Raw genomic sequence first — 24,857 nt, 5'->3', positions numbered from 1 at the left:
TTTTTGAATTCATGCGTTGAAAAATCAGTGACTAAACACGGTAGGATAAACTCTGAACTCTGAAATTTGGAAGAAATGAGTAACAACGGAAGATGACCGCTTCTTAGCAGGTGAGAAAAATTGTGGATTATGTTTATGGAGCGTTAGCTGAAGACGATTCCTATCGAATGTTTGTTAGAGAAGGAATAGAAGGAAAAAAATGAAACCACCCACAACATCGTACTTCCTCAACGAACATCGCTGTTCTAAGCGCCTACCACTGCCTGTCACAGTACACATCACCAAAACAACCAAATCTCACAGCACCAGCAAGTCCTACTTACAACACTAGCAAGTCCTACTTACAACACTAGCAAGTCCCTCTCACAACATCAGCAAGCCCTACTCACAACACCAGCAAGTCCCTCTCACAACACCAGCAAGATCCTCTCACAGCACCAACAAGCCCTACTCACAACACCAGCAAGTCCTACTAACAGCTCCAAGTCCCTCTCACAGCACCAACAAGTCCCTCTCACAGCGCCAACAAGTCCCTCTCACAGCGCCAGGAAGTCCCTCTCACAGCACCAGCAAGTCCTACTCACAGCACCAGCAAGTCCCTCTCACAGCACCAGCAAGTCCTACTCACAGCACCAGCAAGTCCCCCTCTCACAGCACCAGCAAGTCCCTCTCACAGCACCAGCAAGTCCCTCTCACAGCACCCANCATGCCTCACACAGCACCCGCCACTGCCTCACACAGCACCCGCCACTGCCTCACACAGCACCCGCCACTGCCTCACACAGCACCCGCCACTGCCTCACACAGCACCCGCCACTGCCTCACACAGCACCCGCCACTGCCTCACACAGCACCCGCCACTGCCTCACACAGCACCCGCCACTGCCTCACACAGCACCCGCCACTGCCTCACACAGCACCCGCCACTGCCTCACACAGCACCCGCCACTGCCTCACACAGCACCCGCCACTGCCTCACACAACACCTCCCACTGCCTCTCACAACACCCACAACTCTCCCACAAAACGTCGCCTCACGAAGACAGGAGCGAAAGGTCGTTTAAATGTAGGGGAGCAACACTGAGAGGTGTTGCTGAATTAACGACTTAGGTCCGACCGAGTCGCGCCTAAATATTTGGGCTAGCGAAAGTGCACCCACACCTCAGCACCTGCACTTCACGTATACAACTGCAAGGCCATTAACGGCACTCTCGTGCAGTCCCGCATTGTTCTTATTCATGTTACAAGGAGACCTGCTTGCGTAAATACTAACCTCAGGAATGTGTAAATACAAAGCCATCAAATGGAATAATTAATCATTCTTCGTGAAGTTGCATAATGGAACGCTTGCAAACTCATTTAAATTGAGCTGGAAATGCGACTATTAAATAATATTATATAATGGAAATTATAATATTAATTATAATTAATGTAATTATAATGGAAATGCGACTATTAAAGCTATTTCATATCAAAATAAAAGCAATCTCTAGTAAATTTTATACGCAAAATCAGTTACGTCCCCATGACTTTCTGTGCAATACACTTGTAACATTCAAATATATTTCAAACAAATCACATGAATATTGAAAGCTAGCGAGAAAAATAATAATGGATGTGTCCCTCAAAACCTGCTTTCTCCAGATGACTGAGTCACAAATCTGGAATCATATTACCCATAACAACTTTTGAATAGGAGCGGCGTTGGTGCATATCATTTGCAATTATTTGTATGAAAAAGAACCAATCGCATGGCTGTTCGCTATGAAATAAAAACCATAAAAGTGCCTATGCTTTTAATTCGTTCACAGTATTATAAAAAAGCTCAACTAATGTAATTTGCTTCCAATAACTTTTGTATAGAAAACATATTGCATGACGAGAACAATCACGTCGTGACGTAAATTATTGGCAGCACGCATATCAATGATGAACAACTAGAAGCGAGCATAAGGATATTATTCAATACTCACCTCCATTGGACGACGACGACGCTGAAGACACAGCAGACAGAGTAGCGGTGAGAGGCATGAGGGTAGGGGCAGGATTAAGGGCAGGTATACATCCACTATCACAGCTATCATTACTATTACTGCTGCTACTACTGTACGACCTTCTGTTGTTAGGTATTCCAAAGATGGGCCGAGGTATTTTAGCAGCGGTGGCAGTGGCCAAGCCTCCCGTAGTGAAGCCATCACCTTTGCCCAGAGATAAACTCAAGCGGCCAGCGAGCGCACGCAAGGCGATGCTCACTTTTCTGGCTCTCCCCACATCGTTGTCGTCGGAGCGCCGTACGCTCGCATCATAGTTTAGGCCACCAGGACCCAAGCTATTCTCAGACAAACTCAAACCTTGTCCTAGCAAACGACCTCCGTTTGTTGAGCTGTCATTTGCCCCAGGACGGCAGATAAGGTGATGGAGAACGGTAGGCATGTTGTTGCTTGGACTTAATGAAGGAGGTGTGTCGATCTGTACGTTCTCCTTATCCTTGCTATTGAAGAAAGTAATGGCAGAATGACGCTTCTTGCGAGCTCGAGTTGTCTGCGGTCTAGCCAGTCCAGATGGAGCAACGGGCTGCAGAGACGCTAGCGGTCCGGACAATCGCGAATGAAAAACTCCGTGGAGGCTGCGGTTAGAAATTTTACGTTGATTTGGGACTTTAGGAGGGTGTCCGTTCACTGCAGTTTGGCTCGACATAAAAGAGTCGTTATTGGCACCGTGGGGCAAATAGTTCTGAGATCCAACAACCGAGTCGCTTAGGTCAGACGTTGCGAGTGAAAAATTTATTCGGTTGTGATGATCAACGAAATTATTAGAGTCTTTTCGCCGTCCGTATCCGGGAGAAATATTCGCGTGACTTGTTCTCGAGTGAGGTAGATCGAGCGTGTTCTTGTTATAGCCGTTGCCGTTAAGCTTAAGATGCGGGAAGTCGAGGGTGTCGTTACCACTGCCGAGCTTGTGATGTGGGAAATCTAACGTCATGTTAAAAAAATCGCGGTTTTGATGAACATCTCCTTTACTGAAACTCTTGCTCTTCCTGCCATTTGATGCGAGGCTCGTTCGACTGCCATTCGAGGTGTCGTTAGGAACGTTACTATGGAGTCCGTTGTGAATCTTACAGATGCCTTCAGAGGAGCCGTGATTGTTGAAAGCAATCTTTGCATGGCTATGGTCGCTGCCATTGGAGTTGCTGTGGCTGAGCTTGGATTGAGAGCCGCTCAGACCAGGATGGGTGATGGTGAAGGCCCTGACAGGAGCCAGCGGGTCAGATAAAAACTGAAGCTGCGGTGAAGACAAACGATGTTTCGGGGCTACTATCCCGCCATCCCCTCCAGTCACTCCCATTCTGGGGTTATTAGAAGCTCTTTATTTAATGCCTCAATTTATTACGGCTAAATAATGAAGTAGTTCTGCGGTAAATTCAGAGAAAATAGTCGAAAATTATTTAATCTACAGCATCGTTCTTTTTTACATATGGAGTAACCAAAAGTTTCTGGTTTCCGGTTCAGCGTCTTCAGCTAGACGCGCGTTTTCCCAGGAAATTGGTAGCTTCACTCGAACGGCACCAGTTGTTGTTTGAAATAAACATCAAAACACACCGGAAGATTATTCAGCAGTATTAGAAATAAGATGGGCACACATTAAAGAAGTTTGGATTCAGTCACAGAAGCACTATTGATCTCTGCCCAGCAGAAGCGGTTGTGTTTTTAGACACAGCTTGAATTAAAAAAAAAATTTTTCAACAAAATAAATTTCCACAGTCGAATATTCCAGATGAGGAAAGACAGCTAAACATAACACGAACGAAGAAGTGCAGTTCAACTATGTAAACCTGTGCTACGTTGACGTCCCCGCACTCACAAGGTTAAATATAAGATTGTTTCCTACCTGAAACATAAGAATTTAATTATAAATCATCATCAAAACACAATTCCTATAAATTATGTTATCCAGATTCCATCCTGAAACTGCCGGGCCCAAATGCCCAGCACTCATAAATGGCCTTACAGTATTGCCCGTTTTATTTCTGTTCTAACCTATACGATAGGTGAAAAGTATACAATTTTTAAGTGCAAGAACAAAAACAGTATGAACACTAGAATTAGTCAAAAATCACAATCATATTACCATTAACAAGTTATTAAGCAGAGATAACTTCGGATCTAATATGGAAGTGAGATGCAAGCAAGAAAAACTAGACTGTGAGAATAAAGGGAGACGCTGAGATGGCGGTAACCTGCGGTCGCGGCAAGACCTTGACTCGGACACTCAGCAGCAGCGGACTCAGATTTGGTCATTTATTTGATGTCGCTGCAAGTTTCTTGTGCATAGCAGGCAGCTCGGGAGGGTGCACGCGCATGCATGAAGCTTCGGAAAATGCACGCCATCACAATATCACCTAGCAGATTATATTATAAATAGCAGATTATACTAGCGCAATCAAAATCTCTTTGCATCAAGGACTTTGAAATATGTATAGCAGATTATACTAGCGCAATCAAAATCTCTTTGCATCACGGACTTTGAAAGTTAAGATATGACCAACCATGATTAAGATACATATTAATACAAATGCATATTAAGTTGAGTCTCAGATGCATAATGAATTTTATTAGAATTAAGAATGAGAATTTTATCAGCAGCAGGCAAATCAAAACTCTTGTAATAATGTTCGAAAAATAAGAAAAAAATAATTCCTATTTTGTAATAATCAGTAGAGAAAATGTAGAAAATTTCAACAGATAGGTTTATGTTTGATTTACCGCCAAGTGCTGGTAATAGGTGCCTTACAGTTCCAAGGCGATCATTACAAGTATGCGAACACAAGATAAGACCCGAAGACCCGCGCAATTTTAAACAGATCCGCGCAATTTTAAACAGATCCGAGCAATTTTGAAGACATTTAAGGTACTTGGAACATCGAACAACGTCGGAATCAACGCCGGGGTTTGGCGTTATTGCACCGATATTGAGATGGCGAGTTGTAAATCTCAAGACCCCGACAAGTAGCAATCGTCTTACGAAGCCTACACTAGAACAATGTCAGCTTGAAGTTAGAATAAAAAAGGCAGGAACTATGCCCCGTGACGATACCAACATAAAAACCTCAAAATGCAAAAACGCATGGCAGGAACTGGTTTCAAGTGAAGCAAAGATATCCATCCACTGCATGACTGGACGCCGCGATCGAGCTAGACGCGCCAGGAGTTCTCAATGAAGCCGCATCGTAGGCTCATTCTTTCACGATGAGCAGCTGCAATACGAGTGATTCAATCCTCCAGCACCGGAAACCTCTTGTATTTTGTTACAACAATCTTTCCTATTCGTTCATTTGACAGCGAACAGAATAGGACGAGCTCTACGTGGCAACGAGTATGAAAAAGAAGAGAAGCTAGAAACTTAATTGTAGGCATGTAGTCTAACTAGAATAAGACGTGAAAATTTAGTAAAAAGAAATAAATTGGATGCTTTTAGAAATTGTTAAATTGTTTAAAAATCAAATGAATAATTTTTTGCCAGTGCAACTATATAGGTACAGAGTTGCGATCTATGTGCATGAGATCAAACAAGTTTCATTAGATAACAAATGATCCTATCTAAATTGAAGGTGACTTATGTTATTGTACTGCAATTAAATGTATATATCTCCATTGTCTGGCGAATAAAATGATATGATTTAGGCAAACTCTTTGTATTATATCGAATAGATGAGCAAGAAAATCGAAAGAAACATCATAATATGAGGGGAAGCTTATAGGTCCAAGTCTTCACTTCAACTGCAACAGTCGGAGTTGAGAAGTATCGCTGTGTTCATTCTTAATGAACAAGGTTAATGCTCACTTCTATCAGGCTTCAAAGCAAATTACGTTAAGGGCACTCGTGCGCGCGCTAATAGCGTTGAGTATAACCTGATACGCTGAAAACTATCAACAATACTCAGTACGAGAGAACCTTAGTCGTATAACCCCCAAGAAATCCTAGAACGATTATAACAAGCTCTTGAGAGAGCATCGCCGCGACGATCGCACTGCCTAAATGCAATGCGAGCAGAAAAGCTGCGATCCATCATTACTTCGAGAGCTAAACTAAGTTTAAATGAACATTCTAAAAGATTCGTCTGTTTTTTTAAAGATAATCGGCAACAATTCTAGGAATATTGCGCCTCGATCTGAGTAAATTTCTGTGAGGTGACGAGCGCATGTAGTAATGACGAAAACATTCTGAAAAAATAAGCCGATAATTCTTTATGTACGAACATTTGTAAAACGTAAGCAAATTATTATAAATGCAGAAGCTATGAACAAGCCAAAAACGGACAAAACTGTTATTATCTATCATAGACTTCTTCAAGCTGAATGTGAGTGATCATTCATGGATTCGTATAAGTGAAATTCGTGAAGCAGAATAATTGTAACAAAGACGCAACGCTCAGTGAAACGAGAGCGATAAAGATAGGCATGAATTCCGATTCAGTGAAGCCTTTAATTAACATGAGACCGGAGAGCAGAGCTGCATTCTCTTCTTATTAATGCCATCAACTAGAAGGAAAGAATTCAAGGACAAATATTTAACTTGTGGCCAAAATTGCCGAGGAATTCTACGAGTAATTAATTTTGTAGGTGGGCAATAATAGGAACATATGAAGATACTATGCAAAGCACCACAAGCAAGATGTTAGCGAAGTTTGTTTTTCAAATAAAACATATAAGGACACTACACAATATCGAAATTGTTATGAAATAAATTTTTGAGAGAAACAGCTTCCGATAAAAACATTAGAGTTCACAAAATAATTGAAGTTCACGCGCGGAAAACGTGAAGATTTTCTGAAAACAACACAATAATGCTGTGAAATAGGTAAATTCTATAATATTGATGTCAGTGATTTGAATACAAAATTAAAATCCATAGCCAAAATAATCCTGGCTATGAACATGGTAAAAAAGAACGGAGTAAAAATATTAAGAAAAGTTATAAATATCATCAAAAGAGAAGAGGACACGAGAAGGAAGGTGTAGGAGGCAAGTCTGTTCAGCAACCCCCCCGCCACAAGACTCAAGGCCAAGCGGCTGTGAGCCCAGACTCGACAACAAATTTATACCCACAATAAGAGACACAATGGGAAAATGTCCTAAACATCGATTATTATTACATTTAGATTTGCTTATACTCAATGCGTGGCAGGCACTGGGACAACAGATCTCAATTTGCATGCGTGCTTAGATAAGCATTGATAGAGAATAGATAATACATACTTATATGAGGAATGAATTTCACTGCAAATGAATCGTACACCAAACGGAAAACCTGAATGTTCAATACAGGAAATTTTTGACTTAAATGAAACAAAATACTGAAATATACACATCGATTTGAGTATAATTTAATAAAATCATAGCTGAGCCTCGATAGAAGGCTAATCTTTGTCTCGGTGGTGCGGTGAGCACAAGCATCGGTTGCGATGGCCAAGAACAAGCATCAAATGGAAAATGTTCCTGTAAGTGATTAAGTTTCGTAATAATATTAAAAATAAGAAAAAAACTGCTCATCTAGAAAAAAAAATAATTGCCACATGATTTTTTACTTTCAACCTAAGTGTCAGAGCGCAATATGGCATAAATACATTTAGTGTGCTACAATTGGCTTCAGGCTTAGGGGAAGCTGTAAAAAAATTCGTTCGCATAACTAAGCGAAAAAACATTATTTTGAAATATTTTTTCTATATATCATTAGTCTTTGCTTTATTATAGATTCTCATCTTCGGAGTCTATACATCTCAACCCAACAAACCAAACCATTGAGAACATCGCAAGTTTGGTACTAGTCTCCGTCGGTTGCTCGGCTTGATATTTCGGAGCAGCAACTTGAGCGTTCCAACATCGAGGTCACCTCGCGACGAGAGATATGTTGCAGGAGAGGCGATGAGAGCGAGTCAGGTCACTTTCTCTTAAGGAACTCTCTCCAGTGACGCACATAGAGCAACACATACACGTACACGGCAATAATGTGTACACAAACACGTACACTCGCCAACTAGGGCTTTTGCGTTCAATCCGTCGGGCCCAGCCCTTATTCATAAGGAAAGTGAATAATAACGAAAAGATGCACAGGAGGACAAGGAACAATATTTTCCAAAAAAGAACCGGAACTGGTACACGTCATTCAATCGCGAAATCAAAGCACATCCGCATAGTCTTTTTACGAGTTCCTGTAATAGCGCGCATATTACTATATCCATGACTCACAATAGCAACTAAAACACGATACAATAGAAAAGTAATTAATTCCTAGCGGGTTCTAATGCATCACTTCGCTTTATTTTCAATATTTGGCCCAGACATTATTTTGTCCAGACGTAAACTAAAGATGATACTAGTAATCAAGTTGAACAGTCCAGGAGCGGCCGGAGGCTACACACTAACTGTATTTGCGATCGCTATCTTAACAGTAATAATAATTTCAGACACCCGTCTGCATTTTGCACTTCAAGTATAAATCCAAAACAGCGATTGCCAGATAAACATAGAACATGACAATAATTATTCGTCAAGTATATTATCGTGCACGTGTCGCCGATATTGTCTACCTCTTTGAGCTCAGACAGACAACAGAAGTAATCGCAAGAAGCTGTTAATATTGTATGCCCATCCTGGTACGTAGACCTACAAGATTCGCGCTGTACCCGCGAACACATCGCCTGGCAATGTCCTCTCAAGGCCGCATGGAGCGTACACGCATAAGCACATGGTTGAAGCAAGCGCACACGCATGTGGGAGGCAGCGTGTTCGTATACACAAAGGTTGCTCCAAACACAGCGCAGGGCGTATACTTGTACAATGCTTGAGCATGTGGAGGCTAAACGCGTATAGACGCAACACGATGGACTCGAGAGCCAATATCAACACAAATGAAATAGTAGTGAAATGTGCCTATAAATGCAAGCAGGGCTTTGAGCACGCGGAAAATGATGGATGATAATAATCATAACATCATCGGCAGAGGAGATGCATTTAAATTAAGTCCATCAAACCACAACCTCCATAGCTCGACCCAAGTCGTAATACCATAGCGTTAACAACAATCAACATAAGCGACCTTGATATTTGTTTGGCCAGCGATCAATATTCATTCAGAAGTTATGATAATTTTTAAAGCGATTCTAAGATACAACAGTGAGCATGAGCGTTCGCTTCGCGTAGTAATTAAGGAACCAATGAAAGCATGCATTTCAGTTCAAACGAAAAAAATTCTATCCTTTATAGAATAGAACCAGAAAAAGACATTAGGAAGTGAGTCACGGAGTGGAATTATTAAAGTTCACAAGCAGCGGCAAGCATTACATCACAAGGCTACAAGCTGGACGTGGCGTCATCATACGTAAAAGCAAAATAGGAAAAGGAACATAAAGTTCCCGATTATTTTTGCGTTTACAAGGACTCGAAAATCTAGCGAGTAATGGCCCGCAAAAATTCTGATTAGTGCGATTGTGCTCCTGTCAAGCGATAGACAAGGACAATCAATTACCGAAGTGGCCTCAAGACGCAATTTTATTGCCTCGTTAAATTCTGCGGCGCATCCTGTTTTAAAATACATATTATCAACACCCAAGTCAGGAAGATAAAATGAAAATGTGAAAGGTTTATATAAATCCTAACGCATAGTTAAGACGAAATTGAATAATAAGTGCAAAACTGAGATTCCTCATTTAAAAAAAAAAGCATATTTGACGCTTCAAAATCGATGGAATTTTACAAGCTTAGAAATTATATATAGCACAGACAATGTAACTACAATCAACAGCAGGCTATTAATGACCCAAGCCATGCAGGTTCGTGACGAAGGACACTCGTGAGAGACACGAATAATGCTGTTGCAGACGCTGTCGGCATAAAGGATATGAATAATGAATGCTGAGGGAGGTTCGAGGGTCAGGCTCACAGGGAGCAACAAGCGGATGTTGCAACTGCACCCGGAGCCTTCGATGAGCGTGACTCATCCACAGGAAAACAAAACTTAAAACGATCGCGTCAAATTTGAGGGAAGTTTTTCTCGAGGACGAAACCACTAAAGCTGTGGAAACGCGTGAGTCACGGCGGCAGACAGCAACGCAGCGTGAGGAGTGATCCTCGCAAGACCTCAAGCAGTAGCGCCACGACACTTGGAGTTCAGTTCTCGTATTAAAATTATTAAATGGCCACTATATACATATGGTTTCATTTTATAACCAATATAAACGAGGACAAAGTTACTCAATTTCCGCAAAACAGCAAAATTAATTCTGCATGTGCGTGTTAGTAGTCGCTACCATTTTATTGCAAAACATTGAATTAAGTTGAAATCACGAAAAGGTGCCAGCTACCAAAAAATGAAGCAAAAATAGAGGCAAACTAGTATGTTGAAATCAATGCAAGAAAAAAAATCCATCTAATATTTTCAGACACACAACCGACTTGAGCACGTAAACACATGAATTGTAACATATGAAAAAATACTTTCGAGAAATTTATTTGCCCAAGGAAAGCGCTGTTGTTGAACTCTGTAAGTGAAAGTGGACAGCATAGAAGTTGCGGTCGTGTGTCAGAAAGCGAAGTGGGCGTTGTAAAAAAAGAATAAGATTTACAGGATGCAATGCAACAGGCACTCCCACGCCAACGGAAAGTCATTTCCGATGTCGGCTAAATTTTCAGGTTTATTGACTTGCTTTCAAACCTGAGCGACCCAAGAGGCCAACCTACCTGAAGATCATTTCATGGAATCCACAATATGATGGAAACATAACAAAACTGCTTGTTTAAGGGTTGGTTATCATCGCAGATTTGTGAATACTCGTTACTCTCACATGTACAAGCAGTGCTATGGAATCGATGAATATTATGATGTAATGATATTAACCCAAACTGTAGTTGAACAGTTGTTGCAGGAAGAGATTTCTTCAAAAGATTCATTTCAAGCTGTAAAGAGACTTCCGGCAACACATGTGGCCACAAGGAACGTCCAAGACAAAACTTTCACTTCATCAATATTACTGAATATATCAATCAATATCAATGCTGCCAGCATCAGTTAGAAGATGCCGAAAAGTAGGAGATATCTCATTTAAACAGTTATACAATGTAAAAACTAGCACAATTTTGTTTAATTATTAAAAGTTAACAATGAATAGAGAAATCTTGAAAGTTTGATCGTAACTCACAGTATTGATCTTCGTTCACAAGGGTTCACGTTCTCAAGTTGTCTAATGATACAACACATCTTCTAAAAAATAGCAAAGGGTAAAAAATCCCATTACTACTGACGTTCAGCTAAGAAAGCGAGGTCGCGAAAAGACGAAATCGATTAGACAAACACATTACAAGACTTACTATTTTTGAATATCAATCGAGTAATGGAGTGCTGTTGTGCAAGTCACGTCTATAAATACATTGATTGTTTTAGACAATTCGTCTCTGCAACATAGGGCTCTCGACTTGCACCCCGCCTCTGTATTGGGATCTCGAGGTCCTGTACATAATGCCACTTTGGCATTACACACGCAGCTCAACCTTTGCCTTTACCTCGGCTCAACCAATGACGAAAAAACTAAGATTGATGACGACGCAAGCGCGGTACAAAACTTGATCGTTTCAAAACATCGATTACAAAACACGCCATCATGAGGAGCAAACGAGGCAACGGTACGTCCGTACCCGGTAAATCTGAGGTGTTTCCACATTGTATTTATTCAGAGCAAAAGACAAAATAAATTTAGCGAGGGTAGAACTAACTACCCCAGAGAATAAAGAGAGGTCCTGACACTTCACTGTAAATGGGGTACAAGTTTATGTAAAACTGATCGGACATAGACCGCTTGAAATGATAAATAATTTTTTATACGCTGGCTCCAAAATAAATAATCAGAGAACCCGTTCCAGTAGCAATAACTGAATTCGGATATCACTGACAAACTCAAAGCTAGCATAACATGCACATGCATGTTATTTCATATCAAATAAATGGTACGAGGCAACGGAGCAAAAATTTAGTTCAACAGAATTCCAGCGATGACTATAGGCACTTTAATAATTCACCGCTTCGAAAGCGTGTCGAACACAATGCTTAACCAAAAACTTCAATAAAGTTACAAACGCAACCTAAACTCCAAGTATTCATGCCAAAGCGCCATACAAAGCGCAACTAGAAAAATGATCCTGCAGAGGTCGATTACGATCAAACAAAAAGATTGAACGCTTTGCATAATCTTGATCAATGCAGATTAGCAGCGCGGCCTCTACTTCAGAAGGACAAAACAAATACGGTAGTTTGAGTGCTGCAAACAAACCGACGTCCTATCGACGATTTCAGTTCAAGCCTTTAAGAGTGGGTAACGTTTGGTAAATATTAAACGCACTCCACACTTGTATTATGTAAACGCATAGCCTGTTTATCACAAACACTGCATTAGTCTTGCAAGTCACTAGCCTCGTAAAAACGAGAATGATAACGTTGATAGTATTAAGTTATGCAACGTCGCTATTTTCAGACATCACAATGAGTCAGGAACTCAGCAGACTAATCATTAAAAAAATGAATGAAATTACCAGCAATCGACTTGTCGAACACAGGTCGTGACAAACGATTACAAATGCCCATTAATCATTCGTCAAGCTTCCGCCTCGCAAATTTCTCACCCACTTCTATTGTCTCGGCGCTAGTTCCTCGGGTTTTGATTATTTTCGCACAAATCGAAGGTCACTCTGAAATAATGCTCACGAGCCCTCTTGCCAACCACCGTAAGCCGCTTTGATCAATACCTCTATTCGCTCAGATCTCATCGCACTTCCTGCATTGTCGACCAGACCACCCCCCTTGCTCTGTACACCACATCGCTGGGGCGTAAGTTTTCATCCTCATCACCGCCGAACGCAATCGGATTTCGCCAATAATGTCGTAAGATAAATCCTGATTTAGCGAATCGTCGTATTCCATCAGCATATTTGTGCAAAGAGTAATGCAATGCTCGATTGACAAGTTGGATTGGCATTTACGTAATGATATCAAAAGGCAAGCACAGATGCAACAACTGACCGATTAACTGCAAATGCCACAAAGCTAAGGTCGCGAATCCATTTATGGCCACCTTGACCCAACCTTTGGCTGCAAACGTGTCAGTTCACCTAAGACCTTTCGAACGATGCATATCGTCGCAACGGCAGAACACATATGAATCTCCCACTAATTCTCTGATGGAAGAAGAACATGAAAAATGTAACATTAAGCAGAGCCCAAACGACCAGACGGATGGCACCACAGATTCTGGACACTTCCTCGTGCCACGCCAAAATCAGCAAGGCAGACAGGCTCGTTCTAGGCACATTCAATTGTAGTAGTTCTGTTGACGCCTGACTTCTGGCACTTGATCCACTACAAGGCGCGTCTAACCGCATGATGTATTCTTACAAGCATTAAACATTGATATTAAAAAATATTCTTTATAAGCAGTGTCTTATGCTCTAATGTGTACGAATGTTTCAGCCCCCTCGTCTGTAATAGGTCAGTTCGATTAAGATGTCACTAGTGATATATGAATTTCAGGAATTTGATAATTATTACAGGTATTGCCTGCGAAAACGGCCACTGCAGCCGACCCTGAGAAGTTATACCTTTGCTTTTGAAAGATCAGTGTCAGTTTTGAAAAATCTCAGCAGCTGAATGGTCATTTTGATTTCAAATGTACTTCACACATTCTGCATTACATATTCAAGTTCAGAAAACTAGAACTGTGGCAGTTCAAACGGAAGTACGGATAACAGCATTTTTGAGCAGCGAGGGTTTCCTATCACGAAACAATAGCGTATATACGGAAAAATGGACGGCTGAAGGTAAAACCTCGTACGCCACGCGCGACTTGCACTGGACTTCCACAATGAACTGCGTGAATAAAAAATTATTTCCAGAATTAACTTCAAGATCAACACACAAAACAAAACAGTCTGCAATTTCACCAGAGGTCACTTTTGGAGACAAAATTCATGCAGGGAGAAACTCATGAGTTCATGCAAGTCGAACGCGAGCTAAGATACAACCGCAAAAAATTCCCAAATTCCCATTACATCAAAAATTTCACTTCAGCACACACTTCCTGACTCAAAACCAGACACATACAGAAAGAACTTTGGGCTTTCGTGGCGACTCGGGGATACATTTATGGAGCTCAGTGAAAGCTGGCCGACACATGACCATGACGAGCTATAAGTTCAGAGAACAAGACACCCACACACACGACCGGTTGCTGGATCATGATAGATCATCATGATCCTCGCTTATATCTATCAGCCTCAGCTGAATACAACAAAAGATATATTGACCAAAGCTGCAGAGACTTTTCAATGAGAAGAATCAAAGCGCGCCGCCCTGAGCTGCGGGAAGGCTAGTGAGTGATGGCATGCGTAGCACTGTCGAGTGCCTCATTAGTGAGAGTATATATAAACGCATCGTTAGGGCGTGCACAATTAAGGTATCATTAATTAAACAATTAATTAAGGTATCATCAAGGTGGTGAATTCCACCTACAATCGTGTAGGTGAACGCGAGTGAAAAGCTATGGTGAGACACAGCAGAAAAAAAATTATTACGGTAAAAAATGGCGAACTAATAAGAAATAACAATTTGGAAATTTCAATCTAAAGAATGAATGATAAAATAAACAGGTTCTCCATGCAGATCACTATCCAGTAATTCTGAGCTTTCTCAAAAGATCGTAGGTAATCGTTTAGCAAGCATTATCTGGGGGCGAGTTTCATCCTTATTTACGAGGCTCAAGATTATCAGCCAGAGAGTTTTATCGGTGGCCGATCAGACCGATATTTTGTGCAGACTTCAGAGTGATGGAGGCTAACACGCGACCAGGTTCAAGCTTACCGCGGTGCATGAGCGCGTCAAGTACTTCACTGGAACCTCGGCACTCACGAGGCCTGTTTTTCCTCTGCCTCGATATAATGCGACGCAGAGTTTTCTCGACAAGCAAGACAGAGTCAGAGTCTTCTCGACAAGCAAGGCAGTCTTCTCGACAAGCAAGGCAGAGTCAGAGTCTTTTCGACAAGCAAGGCAGAGTCTTCTCGACAAGCAAGGCAGAGTCTTCTCGGAACATTCTCAAGGGTAACGTGATGCCATACAGCGATACGCACGTCATGAAAAGGAATATGCGACCATACCTATGGCTTCTGGGTGCGCTCCCTGAAGTGAGATAGGCGATTCAGTGAGATGGTAGAGCATATGGTGACCAAACATACATATTTGGATAGACGCACTAAAGTTACGGACAAATTATTACTGAATAATCAGTAAAACACAAGTGTGGAGCAATTCTTTTCCGAAATTTACATGCGATTATGTATCGAAGACTGAGAGGAAGACGATGCTGAAAAGAGCGTTTCTACATTGGCCTGCCGACTAAGCTGGAGTCGCATCCGGCCTGAATGTGGGAGACTGACAGCCTTGCCTGTGGCGCAGCAGGAGTCGAATTGGGCTGAGGACTTCAGGCCTAAGATATCAAAATGATTTACTGGTCGTTACGTAAAAATTCAGTAAAATATCTGCGCTTTCATGCAACAACATACAGGGAGTCTCGCACACCTCCGTCTTGAATTCACAACGGTAATTAGTTCCACTTAGAGATGAGCGCAAAAAATTGAGAAATATCAATTGTTCGGGATTATACAGCGTTCGAATACAAAATTATGTCTCATCCCCAAAGACAAATTTCAGTAAAATACGAGCAGAATAGGACAAACCTTCTTCTGAAAACGAAAACTTTACTGATATTCGTATGAAATATAATAAATAAAAAAGAAGCTGCGCAGGCGACGTGTTTAGAGTACCTTACCATTTTTGTGCCCGATTAAATGCCAGCGCAAACTCCGCAGTTCAGTGGGTCCGTCGAGTTCTGTTGGACTGCGTATGCCCGGCGCACGATTTTAACCATGATAACGATAGTCTACGTCAGTAGACAACGGGTTAAGGTAGAGTTATTAACTGATTATTTTGACATTTTAGTCGCGTCAATAAATTTTCCAGGTAAAAAAGTAACCGATCGATGGGAAGCATTTTAACCAGATTAACGATAATCGTATAAATTACAGATCCCAGCACAAACTGCCGAGTATCAAGTGCCTAGAGAGGCGATGACAAGCAGCATCGGTTCTGTAGAGCCTCGCGTACGTCGCAAACCAATGACGTCGCAGAAGAACTTACATGCTCTGTTGTTTGAAATTCGTACGAAGTCACGAGGATCTTGAGTGGTTTTACAGGCATCGTTTAGTCGATAAAGTAGATGAGGGTAGTAAATACCCAGAAAATTAAAACCCGGAAAAAAAGATACCCGAAAAATTTAAACCTTGAAAGAAAGATACCCGGAAAATTTAAAATGGTAGCTCTTTGAATGAAACAGGCTAGAGAAGGTTCAGTCATGCTATGTGGACAATCGGTATTCATGGCCAATGGCATATATTTCGTTCAAACGCTCGAAATAATTCGTCAAAATTCGATAATATACTACCTTAAAAGTTTTTTCTCGCTCTCATGATATTTTGCCCGACAGTTCTCTCACAATGGACGCCAAAACGAAAAGAAATGAAGAAGAAACTGGCAATAAATTCCTTTAAAGCCAATCCAGTTGCGTTCTTAGATTTACCAACCTAGTGGTCGCTCTTGAATCGTATGATGGAAGTTCTTTATAAAGAGCAACGACTCAACATAAATATATTCGAGTAATTTCTACATTTAAGATAAAAAAAAATTAAATGGCCCACCCTTTCACTCGTGTTCAGCTGAAAATTAATCCCTGACTGGTCAACGTGAAAAAAAAACTACCGACGAATCTTGAGATAATATAGTGCTGCTAAATATTAGCAACTAAACGCGCGTTTAGTAGCCAGTATGTATAAAATGACATTGTCGCTTCAAACTAACAATTTTGGTTCTTGTTTTCATTTTCGCATTAGAATTTGACCACTTAATGTGCATGGTGACAGAACGTGACGTCGAAACGTTCGATAGATTCAGTGACCCAGAATTAAATTTTATGCAACTGATTGTGCAGCACGGAGCTTTTTCTGGCGCCACTTTAGATCGGAATAGTGAGTGAACGCTGTAAATCGTACTACACTCGTTGAAAATTTGTATCCGCATTGAACAGGACACAAATCGTCAGAAACCTTTTCTGAAGATCTTCTGCGTACACCAAAGACGCACAAGTAAAGGGAATAATCCCTGCATGACGTTCCCATGATTAACGCAAGTACGGCGCGCGGTAATGCTTAATGACATGCTAACGCTTGGCTAATGTTGCGATGGAAACTAGTTCCGTGTTTTAGTCTCGCCGAAATTTTTCCAACACAAGGATATTTTTATCAGTACAAACATTTTGCGCTGGTCACTGCAGCATGGTTTCATAATTTTCTGTATGTCAATAAGCCCACAGAGTCCACTTACTAATATCTAGCTGCCTGCCCGATACATTTTCGTGGGCGAACTGCTGTGATTCAACAATCATAGGGTGATCTCACTCACGAAGATCTTACTACAAACTAATCCCGCTCCTCCGAACTGTGCACGTATATAGTTCGTATATGATGATGGATATTGTTCTGGTATAAATAAAAAATATATAAATAAAATAAATAAATATTGTTCTGGTATAAATAAAATAATATAAATAAAATAACTATGTGTAGCGCATTTTGCACATTAGTGATGGAGATATTGATGATATTGAATGATATTGTATTGCGTTGTTCTAGGAAGGAGTGAAGACTGCGTCATGAGGTCCAGACATCGCAAACGAGACCAGCTCTCCATCGCAAAGGTCAGCAGAGCAGGATTATATGCGCGGCGGGTTGACTAGTCAGCTTCTGACATCATTTTATTGGGAAAAGTAAGCAAGTATTGTGGCCTTCATGAAGATCAAAGTCTGTTTTTTATAGTACTCCAAAAACGCCAACCTAAAACCTATCCAGAAACGAGAACTGGGAATATAGTCAAAAAGGCAGACGGAAAATAATTTATTCTAGACTTAAGAGAGCGACGCAATGATTTAACAAAAAAGTGCGTTAGGAGAATTAAATGCTGATATTAACTAGGACAAAAGAGCTGTTTCATTTTTGTTATTTAAACAAGGAAAGAAAGCGTGAATGGCGATGACGCAGCAGCAGTAGTATTGCCGTGACGTCACGCACAGCAACCAGAAGGCTGAATCGCGGAAAAAAAATTCCAGGCGCGCTATAAATATTCATTCGCCAAGGCACCCGCGCACAAGCTTGTCTAAATTACATAGATGTCAGCACCGATAAATGGTCATTAATTCATTGCCCAGTAGTCGGTTATTCATAAGCATCGTAAAAATACACATCAAAGTAAGCATGAGAACTGGCATTACGGCTGTCACTGCTGCCTACCCAAAAGAAAACTCAGCCTGACTGTAAACGCAATATAAAATACAAAGAAGAATTCGATCAAATCCAGTCAATAAAAAAAACTCGAAACTCGGATGTTTAGTGGAGGCGCGAAGAGAAGTTGAATGTTTTCGCGTAGCATTGAAGACCTGATAGTCATCAGTTTGCAGTCATTTAACAATAGGCAATTTGGTGACTGCAGGGTTTACTTGTCATGTACGATTTTGCGCTCATAATTTTCACAGAAATTCGTCTCAATTATCACATTAAAATTTAAAACACATAGTAAAATGCACTATGAATTCCTATCCCTTGATTATCATCTTGCCTTCGAGGTGCACAAATAAAACTGTAGCTGGTGGGGAGCAAAACATTTCAGTAGAAACACTAACAAAATTTTAGAGTCTCCCCGGCTTCTGGTAATCCAAATCAGAAGCTGCCACGTCTGTAAATTTTTAATGGTAAAAGACGTTGATGATGGCAGGTGAGGATGCGACTGGCGAGGTAAAGTATCAGCGCACGAGGAAGTGTACGAGGGAGCGCGGCGACACGGAAGTAGTGGCGGCGCAGGCGAAGGATCGAGAAGAGCCTGAGTATTTTATCGTCGGAGCAACAGCAACGTCAGCAGTACACGATGCGATTAACGGACCCAACGATTATATTTATTATAACAAGCGAGGGCATGTGAGTATTACTCCAGCATATAATGTCATTAGATCATTTGAATGGAATGAGGAATAAGACTGTTAATCGTACGAATAAAAACTCCGGATATGGTGAAATTCTCCAGACCTGCACTGCTCACTTCAATGAAACAAAGAATACTGAAGCAGTGCAAGAAAATAAGTGATCGATGGGAGCAATTTGGATAAAAAGATCAAATGACATTCATGATATAGCGGAGGAAAGAAATGCACAAAGGGTACACAGCATATTAAGAATTTGCAAATGTCAGAATGATGTGAAAGAAAAAAACACTTTCAGAATGCCAAGGATTCAACCGAAAAAATAAAAGTTTATAAAATACGGCATACTAAATCGTGCGTTAATTTTTGCCAACAATTAATACCTGATTCATAGTTGGCTATCCATGCCAGTCAAAAATGACAACCAATCATCAAAACCAGAAATTAAGCCAGTAAATCGCCGCTACTGCTATCAAAATCATCATTAAGCCAATAAATACAGACTACCGTCGACATCAAATAAGATGCGAGATGAAAAAACGAGGCTTGTTTCAACCATAATGGACGTCAGTAATGACTCCAACCAAAGAAAAACGGAAATTTCAAATCGGAATGAACGTCCGGACGAGTTATATGGACAATACCCACTAGGTCACCGAGGGCATTCCGGTCACTTAATTTTCAGGGGCAATGGCAGAGTAAGTGTTAACTCGGACGTATAATGAATAAAATGATCTTTTTATTTGTAAACAAGACCATTTGTTTACATTATTCCGCGAGCAAATGGTGTTGAAATACACGCGACGCACTTAAATGGGGTGAGTGAAGCGCCCACAGTCCTTCTTGATTAGACCCTCAAGAACGCCTTGAGGGTCTCAGCGATTCATCACTGAACAAGAGTCACAAACGCAACCCAAATAATGCAAGCAAGCAAGTCGCCGTGCATGGGGACAAATTCTCGATCAATGCAAGTTCGCAGCACAAAGCGCGCGTCTCGCTGGAGTGAATCAAGCAGCGCCGCAACTGCTGCGTCCAGAGCGCGGGTACGGAGGGGCGGCCGCCCCCGGGGTGTGTGGGGCGACGCCCTGCGATTCAACGCTGAGCTTCGGCACAGCGTCAACGCAACGCGCGTGTTGGGTTCTTCGAAATACCGCCACGCACGAATAGTGAGGCTTCCACTTACAGCACAGGGTATCATACGTCATAAAGAACTTTGTGCAATAGTAAATTACTCAAAATAGTTATTTTCTTCGCGTCCATGATTGAGACAGGGGGGATCAGCGCAGATCATGATGCGATGGCATCCACACAAACTGTATAATTAAGAGGCTTGATAAGCTTGACGCAACTTCATACAGGGGTTGAACTTACGTCCCCGTCACCAATCTCTAGCACGCAGACGATATGCAGTTGCACTTATTAGAGTGAATTGATGATGTCGATTTCGTAATCAAACTTTATCTATTAGCAAACAGAACATTAACATGGATATAAATGCGTAAGTGGCGGTCATTTAAAGCAATGGAAGCAGCAGGCAGAAGCATCAGTGGTCGCTGCCCAGCGATGTGCATGAACTAGATTTCTATTCACGGCAGCCTGCTGCAGGGAACCCCACGCAACACGCTATATTATTTCTAAACATATTAATACACCAAGACTACAAGAAGGAATAAAAGCATCGAGACTTTCAGAAATACGAAATGAAGAGAGGCATATAAAAAAGGCGGCTCTAAACACAAATAACGATATGCTAATGTATAATAGTACTAAATTACCAACACCCGTCCACATAAGCTAACATGGAATAATAAAACACTAGCATAAAATATTTCTATTGGCTCGATGAAGTAAAGTTTCGAGTATCTTTCCCGTAATTCAGTCCACCAACATCAGTTACGCTGGAATAAAACTGTACAGAAACACAATTTCAATATTAACCACACTACCACTTAATGTGACACATTTGCGTTGATAAAGAAAATGTTCATGTTCAAATACAAATAAATTAACACAATAAAACTCCCGCTAAACAACCACATACACACACAACAATTCAAGAGGCACGGCGGGGCAACTAACAACACGGGACAGGAGGAGCGACGCACACCTCTCGGCACGGCCAGCGCGCTCACTATATGCCACGGGCGTCACTCGCCACCAGGCAGTGACTCGACGTCAGCCAGAACATGTCGTGCGTTCGCAACGAGCCGGAGCCGTGCGCAATATCAAGCCTCATGTTTATGCTAACTACTTACGACACCAGAACTACGATAGATAGTACAATACTACCTCAGAATCTATTTCGGTTAGCCACTTCCATATTACATGCTAATTTAAGACAGTGGTAAAACTACGAATATCGAGCATTTTCAGAGTGACTTCGAGTAGGATAATGATCAATGCAAGGGCCCAATTATGTTTTTCCAACAAAACATTTCATCTCGACGTCAGCCAGAACATGTCGTGCGTTCGCAACGAGCCGGAGCCATGCGCAATATCAAGCCTCATGTTTATGCTAACTACTTACGACACCAGGGCCTATACTTTCAAAAAAAGTTATGAGATCGTATGTTCATGAACCAATCATTGACGGCCTTTTCAGCAAATCCACCAATCATGGACATGAAAATTGAGCGTAAGTACTTACGTTCACTTAGCGATTTTTGAAGGTATAGCCCAGGACTACGATAGATAGTACAATACGACCTCAGAATCTATTTCGGTTAGCACTTGCATATTACATGTTAATTTAAGACAGTCGTAAAACTACGAATATCGAGCATTTTCAGGGTGACTTTGAGTAGGATAGTTATCACTGCAAGTGCATGATTATTTTTTTCCAACGACACATTTCAATTTTCGTTCGTTGGCCTCTGGCTCAATATGCGACACTTGCCTTTCTTCAGTGCATGAAATTAGTCTCGCAATAACAAAGATAAAATTAATCAATTGAGTGTAAGGCCATTTCCCAGCTTTACTTACAATGATCTTTCATGTTTCCATGTTTTCACCATCTAGCAAAATCGTACTAAGCCGCACGCGTTGCTAAAATTGGCTCACAACATTGGTCTGTCTCAAACGTAATAATGATCAAATGTCAAGCTTTCCTCATCCCTTATTTTCAATCAGGTAAAATTATTGCCGGCCCTTTCATTTCTTGAAATAGGAAATAATTGTTAGGAGGTAATATTTTTTACGATCGAGCCAAGAAATAAAACTTCGGTGCATACCAATTTCTTTAGAAAATTTTGACCATTTGACTACCGGATTGAGATGCAACAAATTAGAGTTCAGTGTAGGGGAAGTGACTTAGGATCTCTCCGCGTTAGATCGTTTAGATTGAAACGATTTCTTCTCATTAACCATCCTACAACAACTTTTTATGCGCGGGGAAAATTTCTCTGCAAAGCTGCATGGCAGTAATTTTTTCGCTCTCACTAATATGTTCGCGTTGCAGAAAGTGAGAAACTCGATTGAGAGGAAAGTGGGACGACATCCATAAGGGTGTAGGCCTTCAAGCGAAAGGTAAACGATTTGTTGCTCTAAATCGATTAATGAAGTATTAATTAATTAACTTATTCCAGAATAAGTTATTTTGAGACTTTTACGATTTGCCATAACCAATTGCAAGCACTAACGCAGCGAATCGAAGGTGAAACAGATTATGTCCATGAAAGGCAGCTGCAAATAAATACGAGGTTAAGGGACGAGCTCCATGAAAAAAGGCTGATCTTAAAATTTCCCGAAGTCGTTAAAAAGTTTACTGCTTGAGGATAGTTACACATAATAACTGCAGGTAGCCAAGCGGAGAGTTTTTGGGCAACATGGAAGTGATTGTAAAGAACAATCGTCGGTGGTGCGAAACAGGATTGGGCCAGACACACCAAAAGACGTGTTACAGCCTCATAACCTCAAGAGTTGTGGAGGAATGGTTGCCGAGTTAACCTCAACTAAGTTAGTTTTAGTTTAGTGGCCACATGTTTACAAACGCTCCAGCTATGCTAAAAGACGACAAATAAAACAGATATTAGCCCTCTCAAAGGCATGACAGACAGAATGAAAACATAATAAAAAAAGAAGGCATGAGAGAATAATAGACTATGGAATGACAGAAATATGTCCGAAGGAGCTTTCCCTGACTCGACATCAACATTGAGCCCCAAACTGTAGAACAAATTGATTTTTTCGCGTTGAATTGAAAACTTGTATGTAAACAATAATCATCCTTTTTTTTTGCAGTAATCAGCAACGACACACGGCGAAAAACGCTATTGGATGCGATTCATTATCCAAACTTTTCAGTATAATTCATTAATACAAATGATGATGCCTCATAGACCATCACCTAAGTGTCTAGTGAATTTTGATTTAGCAAACGTCAAAACTGAAATAAGTGACACGGTTCTTAATTTGAATATACACTTCCCAGTTCAGTAGATCATATTTTGTTTTGTAGATCATATTTTTGTCCCAGTTTTGTAGATCAACTATCTCATGGAGAACATCACTTGAGCGTTGCATGTCCATGGCTTCAAGTGTGCTGGAAAAACAGGATTGTATAAAATATACAGGTATAACATGGATGTATACAGGAATAAAATGACTATATACAGGAAGTATACAGGAATAACAGGCCACCTGCAACAGATGTAACGGCGCCTCTTCACCGAGAGCCGAAATTGGCTGAATTTTATACGAAATGTAGAGAACTATCTTCACACAACATCAAAGGTAGTTTAAAAAATGTCACCAACAAGTACCAAAACACTGGAGCGCCAAGCAATCAGTTTAATTTATACTAAAAAGTTTGTTAAGTTTTATTCTCTAAAACTTGAATATGTTTGAGGAAAAACATAAAGTGATTTAAACATCTAGAATGAAGAATCACCTTCGAGCAAAGCTGCCAAATAACTATAAATTAACAAACACAGGGAATGTCGAAGAAATCTACATTTTCAGGGCGAGAAGTGAAGGCAAATTCTCCAAATTTAAATCTGTGCAACTTATATTTATGATATCATTTCAAAATAGCACATAAATTATGAGATGATATACACAAGAGAATTGGATTATACCACATCTGCGAGGGTTTCGTTTCATCAACTAATCGGCGGAAGTGTTGAAATTTGATACGAATGTGCAGCAGTGACTGAAAACTAATACGACATTGTCGCAGTGTTGACGAACTAATACAACAGCGACGCAGTGTTGCCAAACTAATACGACAGCGACGCAGCGTTGCCAAACTAATACGACAGCGACGCAGTGTTGCCAAACTAATACAACAGCGACGCAGTGTTGCCAAACTAATACGACAGCGACGCAGTGTTGCCAAACTAATACGACAGCGACGCAGTGTTGCCAAACTAATACGACAGCGACGCAGTGTTGCCAAACTAATACGACATTGACGCAGTGTTGACGAACTAATACGACAGCGACGCAGTGTTGCCAAACTAATACAACAGAAACGCAGTGTTGCCAAACTAATACGACAGCGACGCAGTGTTGCCAAACTAATACGACAGCGACGCAGTGTTGCCAAACTAATACGACATTGACGCAGTGTTGACGAACTAATACGACAGCGACGCAGTGTTGCCAAACTAATACAACAGAAACGCAGTGTTGCCAAACTAATACGACAGCGACGCAGTGTTGCCAAACTAATACGACAGCGACGCAGTGTTGGCAAACTAATACGACAGCGACGCAGTGTTGGCAAACTAATACGACAGCGACG

At 41.0% G+C, this 24,857-nt stretch overlaps 1 protein-coding gene across 4 annotated transcripts in view; it reads right to left on the bottom strand.

Annotated features, from left to right (window-relative positions):
• The window catches only part of LOC108678192 (tyrosine-protein kinase Btk29A), a 160,271-nt gene that overhangs the window by 42,377 nt on the left and 93,037 nt on the right, over nt 1-24,857 (bottom strand). The window contains exon 1 of one of the 4 annotated variants that reach the window (XM_018166553.2): nt 1,974-3,882. The exons of the other annotated variants lie outside the window; for them this stretch is intronic. Within the exon in view, the coding sequence (XP_018022042.1) occupies nt 1,974-3,345 (1,372 nt within the window). The 5' untranslated portion in view covers nt 3,346-3,882. Of the gene's footprint in view, nt 1-1,973; nt 3,883-24,857 lie in introns of those variants that run through there. 4 annotated transcript variants of the gene reach the window in all.

Source organism: Hyalella azteca, unplaced genomic scaffold (genome assembly GCF_000764305.2).
Source record: "Hyalella azteca isolate HAZT.00-mixed unplaced genomic scaffold, Hazt_2.0.2 contig11305, whole genome shotgun sequence".
NCBI classification, from domain to species: domain Eukaryota; kingdom Metazoa; phylum Arthropoda; class Malacostraca; order Amphipoda; family Hyalellidae; genus Hyalella; species Hyalella azteca.
This window is presented reverse-complemented; position numbering and strand designations above follow the sequence as displayed.